This window comes from Somniosus microcephalus, chromosome 29, assembly GCF_052327205.1.
Source record: "Somniosus microcephalus isolate GS21.2 chromosome 29, FLI_Smic_1.0, whole genome shotgun sequence".
NCBI lineage: Eukaryota > Metazoa > Chordata > Chondrichthyes > Squaliformes > Somniosidae > Somniosus > Somniosus microcephalus.
In genome coordinates, this window is record NC_141015.1 from 27931005 (window position 1) to 27943065 (window position 12061).

At 42.5% G+C, this 12061-nt stretch overlaps 1 protein-coding gene across 3 annotated transcripts in view; it reads left to right on the plus strand.

Moving 5' to 3' along the window:
- LOC147098595 (inhibitor of nuclear factor kappa-B kinase subunit alpha-like) overlaps positions 1 to 12061 on the plus strand; it is a 105620-nt gene that overhangs the window by 25929 nt on the left and 67630 nt on the right. For all 3 annotated transcript variants that reach the window (XM_085970463.1, XM_085970464.1, XM_085970465.1), the window contains exons 3-5: positions 1520 to 1614; positions 9097 to 9214; positions 10999 to 11068. In XM_085970463.1, the coding sequence (XP_085826589.1) occupies positions 1520 to 1614; positions 9097 to 9214; positions 10999 to 11068 (283 nt within the window). The remainder of the gene's footprint in view (positions 1 to 1519; positions 1615 to 9096; positions 9215 to 10998; positions 11069 to 12061) is intronic.

Below are 12061 nucleotides of genomic sequence, written 5' to 3' on the forward strand. Positions count from 1 at the left end.
TAACCCTCTATTCCCTTCTCCCTCATATGTTTATCTAGCCTCCCCATAAATGCATCGATACTATTTGCCTCAACTACTCCCTGTGGTAGCGAGTTCCACATTCTCGCCACCCTCTGGGTAAAGAAGTTTTTTCTTAATTCCCTATTTAATTTCTTGGTGACTATTTTATATTGATGGCCTCTAGTTATGCCCTTCACCACAAGTGGAAACACTCTCTGTGTGCCTACTCTATGAAAACCTTTCATAATTTTAAAGACCTCTATTAGGTCACCACTCAGCCTTTTTTCAAGAGAAAGAGACCCAACCTGTTCATCATTTACTGATAGGTGTACCCTCGCATTTCTGGTATCATCCTTGAAAATCTTCTCTGCACCCTCTCCAGTGCCTCTATATCCTTTTTATAACATGGTGACCAGGATTGTACGCAGTACTCTAAGTGTGGTCTAACCAAAGTTCGATACAGGTTTAGCATAACTTCACTACTTTTCAATTCTATCCCTCTAGAAATAAACCCTAGTGCCTGGTTTGCTTTTTTTATGGACTTGTTAACTTGTGGCGCTACTTTTAGTGATTTGTGTATTTGTACTCCGAGATCCCCTTGTTCCACTACCCCACCTAGACTCGAACCCTCCAAGTAATAAGTGACCTCCCTATTCTTCCTACCAAAAATGTAATACCTCACATTTATCTGTGTTGAATTTAATTTGCCTATTATATGCCCATTGTTCAAGTTTATTAATGTCTTCCTGTAATTTGTTGCAGTCCTCCTCAGTATTAACTATCCCCGCCAATTTGGTGTCATCCGCAAATTGTGTTTTTGATTCCAAAGTCTAAATCATTAATATAAATTGTGAACAGCAGTAGTCCCAGCACTGATCCATGTGGAACACCACTACGTACCTTCTGCCACTGTGAATAGCTACCCTTTACTCCCACTCTCTGCATTCTGTCTTGAAGCTAGCTAGCTATCCATTCTGCTACTTGTCCTCTGACTCCGCATTCTCTGACCTTATTCATTAGTCTATTATGGGGTACCTTATCGAAGGCCTTTTGAAAATCTAGATAAATTACATCTACTGCATTCCCCTTGTCTATTCTCTCTGTTACCTCTTCAAAAAATTCAATGAGGTTGGTCAAGCAAGACTTTCCCTTTTGAAATCCATGCTGACTATTCATTATTATATTTTTGGCTTCTAGATGTTCTTCTATTTTCTCCTTTAGTAGGGATTCCATTATTTTTTCTACCACTAATATTAAGCTGATTGGTCTGTAGTTCCCTGGACATGTTCTATCTCCCTTGTTAAATATAGGTGTTTATCAAATTTCAGCAGGAATAGTTTACAAACCAAGGGTTCAGATGAAAAATGAACCAAAGACTAACTGAATGAAGAAAATAAGACTACATATATTGTTACAATATTTTAGTAAATTTTATTAACTGTTTATCTTTTTCCCTTTTATGCAAAGAAATCTCTTTTTACTTCCCAAATAAACCTACAAATTCAAACTTCTGTTCCAGAACACTGGAGAAAGGATTGCAGTTAAAGCCTGTCGGTTGGAGTTGAGCACAAGAAACAAAGAGAGATGGTGCCATGAGATTCAGATTATGAAAAAGTGAGTGCACTTTGAGATCTACAGAGATTTCATTAGCTACGCATTCAGATCTTACCAGAAAGATTTAAGATATTTTTGGTCACCATGGATAAGAATAATTTTGATTTATAGCTGTTTGTATATGGTAGAAAAATGTATCGCACATAAGCCATTGGTGAAGCATTTTGGGAAAGACTAATATAGGATTTGTGATTGAACATGTAGCTATCATCAAATTGGATAGGGGGGGATTCCACATGTTAAGTACTGTGTCCAGTTATGGTCACCAAGACACAAGGGAGACTTTGAAGCCTGGAGCTAGCTACTCCCTCGTGTATGAGGAAACCCAAGGGAAGCTTGGACTTTGTAACCTTGAAAGGAGGTGATTGAGACATGGGGCCCGATTTTTGGCTTGTGTGGGATGGGCACTAAATGCAGGCCTAGCCAGTGACGCCCACATCCCATCAATGAATAAAAAAAATGGTCGGGTTTCCCCGAATGTGGGGTTTCTGACACACACAAAAATGTCAGCCAGCTGCATGCAATTTTCCCTTAAGTGGCCAATTAATTCCCAGCATGTGGGCAGCCTTGCTAATTGTCCATTTCCAGTCAGAAAGCCCCACAATATGATGTCATCATTCATGGTGCTTTTAAAGTGTCCAGAAAGCTTCTCAACCACTCCTGCAGAATGGCAGAGGAGCCTGCACCAGCTGCTGCCAGCGGCCGAGGCGAAGCAGCCACCAAATTCGACCAAACGTCACTGGAGACACTGATCGATGGGGTGAGAGCCCACAGGGAGGTCCTGTACCCTCGCTCAGGGAGGAAGAGGCCTCCCACAGAGACCAAGGATGCCTGGATGGAGGTGGTTGCAGAGGTCAACTCTCTGGGAGTCACCCGTTGCACCTGGCTGCAGTGCAGGAAGCGCTTCCACGACCTTCACCGCACAGGGAAAGTAAGTACGAAGTTTCCATCACCCTCAACCTGATCCCCATTGCCTTTCCCCAACAGCACTCAGCTTCAGCACTCTCTTCCTCCACATCCCACTTCACAGTCACATCCATGCACCCTTACCCATTCCCTCTCTCTCTCTATGCTCACATTCACATAACTGTTCCACCATGCAGCCCTCACACTGTCTCTCACTCTGATGCTTGGAACACAACTGACAACACACAGGGAGGGCCCTTGGTCTTGCAGCCTCACAACATCTTTGTCTCCTTCTAAGCATCTATGCTATGCAATCTCTACACTCACTCCTGCACTCTCACTCAAACTCCACTTGTCTCACTCATTGCAGGAAAAGAGAGCTCACAATAGACGAGAGTGTGCGAGGACTGGAGGAGGATCACCCTCATTCGCCCACCTGAGCCCCTGGGAGGAAGCGGCGCTCGAGATTGCTGGGGCTGACGTGCCTGTGGATGCTGGGGAAGGAGAGACCGGAGCAAGCCCGCAAGCTGGTGACAGAATAGTTCCCCATCTTTCTCATTGACATAGCATGAGTTGCTGAAATGATTCTGAAGCCACATCATTTGGACTTATGAGCATATGCCAAATCCAATGTGCAAGTAGCCTTGCCATCACATCTCTAACTCTTTCCTTTACTCCCCCACAGGACCATCCGGAGCCCCCATCGCCAGTACCGAGGAGGAAGAGGCTTTGCAGACAGACTCCTCAGAGGAAGCTCCAACCTCTGAGGGCGCAGCGTCAGCAGAAGTAAGCGCACCCAGCACCAGCGCAGACACTCACACCTCGGTGGGACATTCGGGACATAGAGTAGAGTTGTCACCTGGTGTATCACAGCTCACAAGTGAGCATCAGCAGATTGTGGAGACAGGGACAGCAGTGGAGAGTCCTCGTCGGAGGGCGCGGGGCTCTGCCAGCTCAGCTCAGCTGCATGTCGACCCTATGCCTCTGGGTCCATCCGCAAGACAGGAGGTGATGGATCTCCATGCACAGATGCAGGAGTCTCTGGCAGGTTTTGTCTCCAGGGTCACTGCGAGTGTGGAGCGAATGGAGGAGTCCATGGCGAGCATGAGCAGAGCCTTACTGGAGTCAGTGGCGCATCAAAGCATCACCACGGAAAGGATGGCTACCTCCATGGCAATGCTGGCTGCAGCCGAGGAGAGGAGGGCTGTGGCCAAGGAGAGGAGGGCTACGGCCATGGAGGAGCTTAGTCGCCAGGGTATGGAAAACATGGTGAGTGCTCAGAATAGAATGACATCTCTTGAGGAGCGATGGGCATCTATGGAGTACCGAAACCAGACCTTCGTGGAAGTCCCTCTGAGCAGGACTTCCAGTACAGATACGGGTCCCCATGGCCCCCCTGATGTGCAGCAAGGTGCTCTCCAGCCATTTGCAGGCGCTGAGGGGGAGCTGACCCATGAGAGGGAGGTTGTTGGCACACCTCAAGGAAGTGGGGGCTCCTCTCCAGGCGCTCACACTTCCATGCCACTTCAGAGCCCTCGGTCAGACCCCCGCCGGAGTCCACACCCCAGTGAGATAGGAGTCTCAAGCCCTGCACAGCCGCAGGAGCAGCAGACTGCTGGCGAGCCCTCACAGGCTTGCCACCCCAGAGGACGCCCGCCAAAGGTGTCGAGACAGGCGCAGCAGGAAAGTGAGCAAGGGGCCTCCACATCTGCTGAAGCCACAGGGGTATCACTACGTAGGAGCACGCATAAGAGAAAAATAAAGCACCACTAATCACAAGGGTAGTCACTTGGGTGAAAAGTCTTGTAAATAGTTTTAATGCCATCAGTTTCCTTTACATAAAAAATCTGGTGGCAACTGCTGCAGTTATGGTGTCTGTCATTTGGCGAATGGGGATATCACATAGAGGCCTTAGGATAACTTGCAGATGTCAACAAGCTGGTCAAATAGGTAGGAATGTGCAGGCATGGGCCACTGTCCATGGTCAGTTAAGAAGCAGTGAGGCTGCAGTGTTTGATGTACCAGGCTATGCAAATCTGCCCAGGATGAGTGCGTTCCTTGCATTCCGCCCAGCAATGTTCTCATGCGCTGGTCCCTTCTGGCCTGTGCTGCCCCAGGTGGCTGAGCCGCAGCCTGTCGCTCCTGCTGGTGCTGCTGTTGCTGGAGTTGCTCCAGCCTCCTCTGCTGTTGGAGATCCTCTAATGCCAGGAAGGGAAGGTACCAAAGGCCTCCCATGCTTCTGGCAGATGCCTCCGTTGAGGAGGCGCTGAGTTAGGGTGGTGAGAGGGGCTTCCCACGAGCTCACACTGGAGAAGTGTGTGAGGCTCCAACTTTCTACAGCTGTGCCTAAGCTTTCAACAAGTTCCCCTAAGCCTTCATCAACAAGGTCCTGCAGCCTGCAAATGCTGCCTGTTTAAATCTCTTCAGTCCTCATTGACCTGCAGCTGCAAGCAAGCAAGCCAACTGTTTTCATGCCAGGTCTCATCAGCGGGGTTCCCCGCAGGCGTGTTTCACGTGGGGAAAGCCCCAAAATCGCAACGGCCCCTCAAAATCTACTTAAACAAGGTAATAATTGGTGATTAGTGCTCCGACGGCCAGTCCCGCCAGCGGCGGGCGGGACTGAAGCGGGTCGCGGAGAATCGGTGGTCCGAAAGTTGGACGGGGCAGGGAATCAGGCGGGGGGGGGCGTCGCGACCCGCTTTTTCGGCCCCTGGCCGCCTGAAAAGCCGTCCGACGGCTGACAGAAAATCAGGGCCATGATCTTAAAGACCTGCATAAGATAGTAAACAGTAGGGAATAACTAAATCCAGAAAATAACTTCAAACTAAATTATAAGAGGATACCTGATTGAAATTTGTAAAAGGCAAATTTAGCACTGATTTCAAGCAACTGCTTACACAAAGAATGACCAACACCTGGAATGGACTATAAAGCAGAGTACTGGAAGTGGAAATCCTGGAACCATTCGAGGAAAAAATGAGATGCCACAGTTGGAGGGAATGTGAGAATCTTAAAAGGGTTTCTGGATCGATAACCTCATTTGTATTTATTGTGATTATACTGCTGTGCTTTTTAATATTCAGCATTGTATGGATTAATTTTGTCATCTGATTAATATATTATTCTGGTTGTTTAACTTTAAAAAAAATATTTCCTACCTCACCCAGTGTGTAGTGTTTCGCCATGCCAAGTACTGCTTACAAGAGTGTGGCCAGTAACCTGCTTCTCTGATTTTGCTCATGCTACTCTGGATTGGTTGGTTCGAGTGCACAACTAACCTTAAATTTTGTTAGTCGATTCTTCCAATTCTGTTGGTCGATTTTGCTTTTGTTTGTGCGGGGAGGCTATTTTCTTTTTCCCCTCCCTGTTTTTGGGAAACAATGATTCCAACTGACAGTTGGAATGTCTATTTCTTTTGAGGAATGGATAGAAAACATTCCAACCAACAGTTATTGACCTGCTGTTTAATTTTTATGCTTGCTTCCTGTTTCAATAGGAAAGATATTTTTCTTCTTCTGTAAGTTGAGTTGAATTTATTTAATGGATTTTGCACTCATGCAGGAGGATGATAACGAAATGTCATCATAAACCACTCTCAGTTTAGGCATTTTAATAAAATAGTCTGAACAAGGTGGGTTTCACAGAACCCAGAGACCTAATTTCAGCATACCATTAATGAAATCATTGGTTTTTTAACCTGGAACAACTATTTGCCTCCAAGGATAAATTCCTATTGAAGGGATGTATGAATTAATTTTAATCCATAAGACTGAACATAGAAATATTTTTTATTATTATTGATGTAGATTCTAACAATGTGAAATAATTATTGTGGACTATTTCATTGGGGTGTTCAATTACGTAATTGCAGAAACGGTTTTCCTATGGCCATTCATTCAAAGAGAATTAAAGCACCATTAAACAAAAAAAAGACTACTTTTGCACTGCCTCCTAGTTATACCGAAACTAAGCCACAAAGCAATGTGGTGCATCATAACCCCTTTTTTATACGTGTTTATTTAATTGCCTTAATGATTAACACTGCATGTTGAAAGTTGATCATGCAGCAAAATTCACTGTGAAGACTGATGGATGTGATCTCTATCATAACTTTGTTGCTTGTGAATAATTAGGTCAAACCACTTCTGGGGCATTAATCCTGTCTCATGGATCTTAATGCATCTTTAAAACTATTGTGTTCTACTTGGTGTAGAATAAATCCTGTGTATTTTTTGCAAATACCGTGCATCCCGGTTTTGGAACACAAAACACAGCATGATAATATTGCAAATCATCAAGTAGTTAGGTCATGTTTTTCAAAGCATAATTTCCGCCAGCCACGAGTTGCTAACTGTTGTTTGAACCTGGTAACCATGCCATCACCAGTGAAATACTGCGAGTAAAATGGAAATGCCATGCGAACAGCAACAACAGTCCAGGACAACACGTCGTGGCACTTGTCAGTCAAATTTGCTGGCCAACTAGAGCAACACAATCCAGTTCTTGGCAGAAATCGTCTGAAATGTCACCATTGGATTGGGAAGCTAGTTTGAAGGTGTATTTGCTAACATGGGCATTTGAGAGTACCACCTATTATGATACTTTAACTTTGATGCCCTCTTCATTTTGTTCCCTACAATGTAGATGTGCAGGCCACTAGATATACAAAACTTCTTGACAACACAATGTTGAATGGCCTACTAACTGTTATATTTAATAACTGAAGAAGTTTGGTTAGGCTTCCAGTTATTTGACTCGGTGTTTAATTATTTTCACAATAGTAAAGTTTGTAAAATGCCCAAATTGTGAGTTTGAATGCTCCAAAATTGAACAACACTTCTCATTTTTATGTTCTCGTGACATGTCTCCTTGTGTCTTCATGTGTGACATTGAGAACCTCAATATCTCGGTTAGCTGCAGCAAATTTTACTTAAGTGGGTACATGTGTGTGAAAATACATTTTTGAGAGTCATTTAAAATAAGATTCCATATAGCACGCAAAGGGGCTTTTTACCTATTATATTCAGATTTGCACTGTTTTTGTCATTGTATAGTTAGTATAGTTCGAGTTCCCTTACGCTCAGTAAGTTGAATACAATTTCATTAAGATTTAAAATATTTTTCACTTTAAGTCTGCAAAATAGCCAAAAGTTAATTAAGAATTCCTCAAAGTATAAATATTTCGAATGGATTTTAGCAAACACATTGAGCTAATGAAAAGGCGGAAGATGTAGCTTTCATGTTTTAATGAAGTTAAGAAAGGAAAAAAGGTGCACTTTTACAGTAGCTTTCACATCCTCAGGATGTCCCAATTAAGTACTTAAAAAAAAAAAAGTATTGTAATGTAGGCAGATGCGTCAACCAATTTGCAAGGTTCCAGTGAGAGAAATTATGAAATGATCTGTTTTTGGTGGTGTTGTTTGAGGGATAAATGTTGGTCAGGACACTGGAAGAATTACCCTCCTCCTCTTCATATAGTGTCGTGGGATATTTTGCATTCATCTGTGAGGGCAGATTTAATGGCTTATCTAAAAGACAGCACCTCCAACAATTTAGCACTCCTTCGGTACAGCACTAAAATGTCAGCATAGATGGTGTGCTCAAGTCTCTGCGATGGGATTAAACCCACGATCTTCTGACTCAGTTGAGAGTGCTACCACTGAGCCAAGGCCGACACCTGAGATCTGGTATATAGCATCAAAAATCCATGGGCCTTTAATCCCAGTTGAACTGCTGGGGCTGGCGCACCAGTGACCTATGGCGCTGACCGTTATGGAGTATGCAGGGTCAGGGGAGGTCACCTCATTATAATATTGATGGTAGGTGTCCTTTCCATTGGCAGTGCATCTTGGACGCCTGCCAGAAAACCCAAGGTTTAAAAAAAAGACTCATTGTTTATTATCTTCTGCTGTCCAGGCAGTGACCCAGGAATATACCCTGTCCCCCCCCAACCCCCCACCTTGTGCAGGCTGGTACATCATCTTTCACTTGGCAAACTGGCCCAACGGTGGATTTTCGGCAAGGGTGAGGGAACCCTTGGCCTAGTATCCCATCCCCTGATCACACCACCTCTGAGGTGGACGCCTTGTTTGGGCAGGGTGAGGCTCCAAGTGGAAAGTGATGGGCAATGCTGAGCCCCGACATACCCATACCATGGCCAAATTCGCTGCCTTCCACCAGGCTCCTGCTGGACTTGGGGCAGGAATGTTCCATAAAAGCCATGAATTTTGTGCATGCTTCTAATCAAGGCTGATTAAGAGGTATAGTAGCTCTCTATTTTATGGATAAATGATGGCAATAATTAACCACATTCCCTCTTATTGTCAAATCACAAGTGTAATAAATTCAGACAATGGCGTTTTCAGGACCTTGCGTAAGTAGTTTTTTTTTGCTGCAGGGAATATATATTGTGACCGCTTACCAATAAGGGCCATTGTAGATTGATACTTGACTAGCTTATTTTCAAGTTTAATTTTTTTCATCTTATTTCACTTGTATGCAATTGACTATCAATTGAGTGTACGATGAAAGTCATCTGCATCACTTTCTCTCTTACTCTCCTTTTCCAAAAAAAAGGTTAAGCAACCCAAATGTTGTAACAGCATGTGAAGCTCCAGAAGAAATGCAGGATATTGCCTTTAATGATGTCCCGCTCCTTGTGATGGAATACTGTACAGGAGGTGACTTGCGTAAGGTAACTTTTTAAAATTTGTACTGAGGCCTGAGTGAGTGGAATGTTGAACCTAATGACAGCTAATGCAGTTGCTGCAAATGTTTTACAAAATTATATTTTGCATTAAACACCCTTGCAGTGTGGCTGGGCAGGGTCTGTGCCTATAATAAGAGAATATTTCTCTTCACTTCACTATATTGTACTTTACACAGGCTCACTTTTAGAATGAGAATGGTGGGTACTGTCCTTGTGTTCAGTTCATGTGATTTTAAATGGTGTCACTATCAAATTCAGCAAAATGCAAAGTGCTGTTTGTAACCACTCCCTTCTTTATTCCTTCAATGGACCAGGCTGATTTCCCCCCCCCACCTCCCCCCACCCCATATGATTGGCTCCCTAAAGCCATGCTGATAATCTTATATCTGTAATCAAAATTTGTATAACTATGATTAGAACAGATGCTCCCAAGATGCCGGGAAAAGAACTTGGACTCTCTTTCTTGCAGAATGGTTCAGGTGTATTAAATCCAGTGTTTTAAGGGCATTGCAGGCTGTTCTATCTGGTTTAGCTGAGTGTACCCACTTGGGGAACATCTGCTAATTTTCTGCTTCTAAAAGTGAACATCAGGCCTTCAACAAAACCATTTGTTCTAGCATTGGAACTGAACACCATATTCCACAGATGTATGAGCCTCTGCTGCAATGGCCTTATAATTATCCTTAGAAACTCCAGCCTTGGCTAGTTGCGTTGACATAGCTAAATGAGCATGAGCTGGTCGATTTACACCCACATTCAAATGATGATTTAAGGTGGGTTTTAGAATGCCATCTCTCATTTAAGGATATCATCCCTTCTTTCCATTGAGCACCTTACAGGGCTAAGGATGAGTACATATTGCACATTTGGATGTAAATAGTACCTGTCTTAATTTGATAAGATAGAGAGCCTTAGTAATTTTCCCAGTTGCTTGTGTTCCAAGAGATCAAGGATCTGGTGCCACTATTTCCAAAAGTGGCTAATATATTGGTTACCAAATTCAGGGTATGAAAACTTTTTGGGCATTGTGGGAAGGGGTATGTATCATTCTGCGGGAGTTCTTATCGCAGAGGAAGTGCAGTGTGAATGAGTGGTATGATTTAAGCTGAAAAAGACAAATTGGAAGGTGCTCTAATAGTGTATGAGGAAGAAAGATAATGTCTTCTGTCCTGAAGTATCTTCAAAGAGGCAGGCATCTCCTGATATTTTCCTATTTGGGTTGGCTACTTTACCCATGGTATTAAAGTATGTTTTTGTGTGGAAATAATGTTGACTGCTCTTAAGCTTATTGATGAGTAATTTATCTTTTATGATATATTAGGAAAAAAAGGTATTTTCCTGTTTCGTTTCAACACTGTTGCAATTCATTAGGCTTCAATGTTTACTCTTGAAAATTAAATTCTATCTGCTAACCATAACTTTTATATAGCTAAAATTGTACGTAAAACCAGGGTACATTTAAAGCATAATTTGTATGATGTTTGACATCTAAGCTTCAGGTGTTTTTTTTTTTTTATTTTTTTGTTTTTTTTTTAAGTGTTTCATATTCTGTTCTGCATTTCATATGTTCTATTTTTTGAGGATTCTGAAGAAAGCTTTTATTTTGCCTTAGTGGTTATTTAATATCTTCATTGGGCAATATATTTTTTGAAGTTGGTTTATACTGCATTATTCCATATTTCTGCAGGATAAACGTGCTACAGTTTTTGATTTTTAAAAATTTATTTTCCCTAGTCGTTCTTTGCTGATTGTGTGTTTTATGTTTCAAGTTATTAAACAAGCCTGAAAATTGCTGTGGACTTAAAGAAAGCCAAGTGCTTAGCTTATTACAGGATGTTGGTATGTAACATTTTTACCATCTATTTATAATTGTTATATTAAAATTCTTGCGTATAGTGTGCATTTCCTGTGTCACACATCCTGGCACGCTTTCTCCATCACACTTTGCTGATGATAATGTTTGTTATTAACACCATGGGAGATCTGGTATAAAATTCCTAGTTACAGTAGCAAGTATTGATTCCCATACACCTCCAAAGATTAAAGTAACTCTCTTTAACTAATTGTACTCCTACTGTAATGTATACACTGAATATTGGAAGCCTTCATTTCTGTGGTGTAGCATATTGATTAACCAGTGCTGTAGAGCAGGGGTTCTCAACCTTTTTGCTTCTGAAGCCCCCTTCCTGTGTTCTAAAAATTCCACGGATCCTGTGTAACACAAGTATTTTTTGTATAAAACATAGTTATACAATTATTATATTTGTTTTACAACTTGACTGTTATCCTCCAGTCTTTCCCCTTCTTGGCCTGAGATTCTCTCTTCTCTACACTCTGACTGACCAGAGACATCGCACATAATTATTCTTCCAATTTACAAGCTCTTTGTACCTTAAGCAAGCATTTTGTTAAAAAATGCATATACTGTATAAATAATGTACTGGACATAATTCTAATTCCCAATGGTACAGCAGACAGTAACTCAGTTGCAGCTTTCCCACTCTTGTAAATTCACTCATGGAATTACAAAATCATAATATACATAATCATAATATATATACACAGTATCTGCATAATACAATTCAGTTGCACAGCAATTGTAACCAGCCCTGTCTTGACCAGTGTTTTCCCCCTCAAATAGCACATGCGTACACTCACTCCAAAGACATATAAACATTTTTCCAAATTTTGGGCTTTTGTGCAGTGGCTGTATCCATCCAGCACAGGCCGAGTCCTTGCTTTACGAACAACATAAAAATAAAATCTTTACTTACAAGGACAACATTTGTTAAGTGCAGTTGCTTTATTGATAACTAGCTGGGGGGGCCCGGC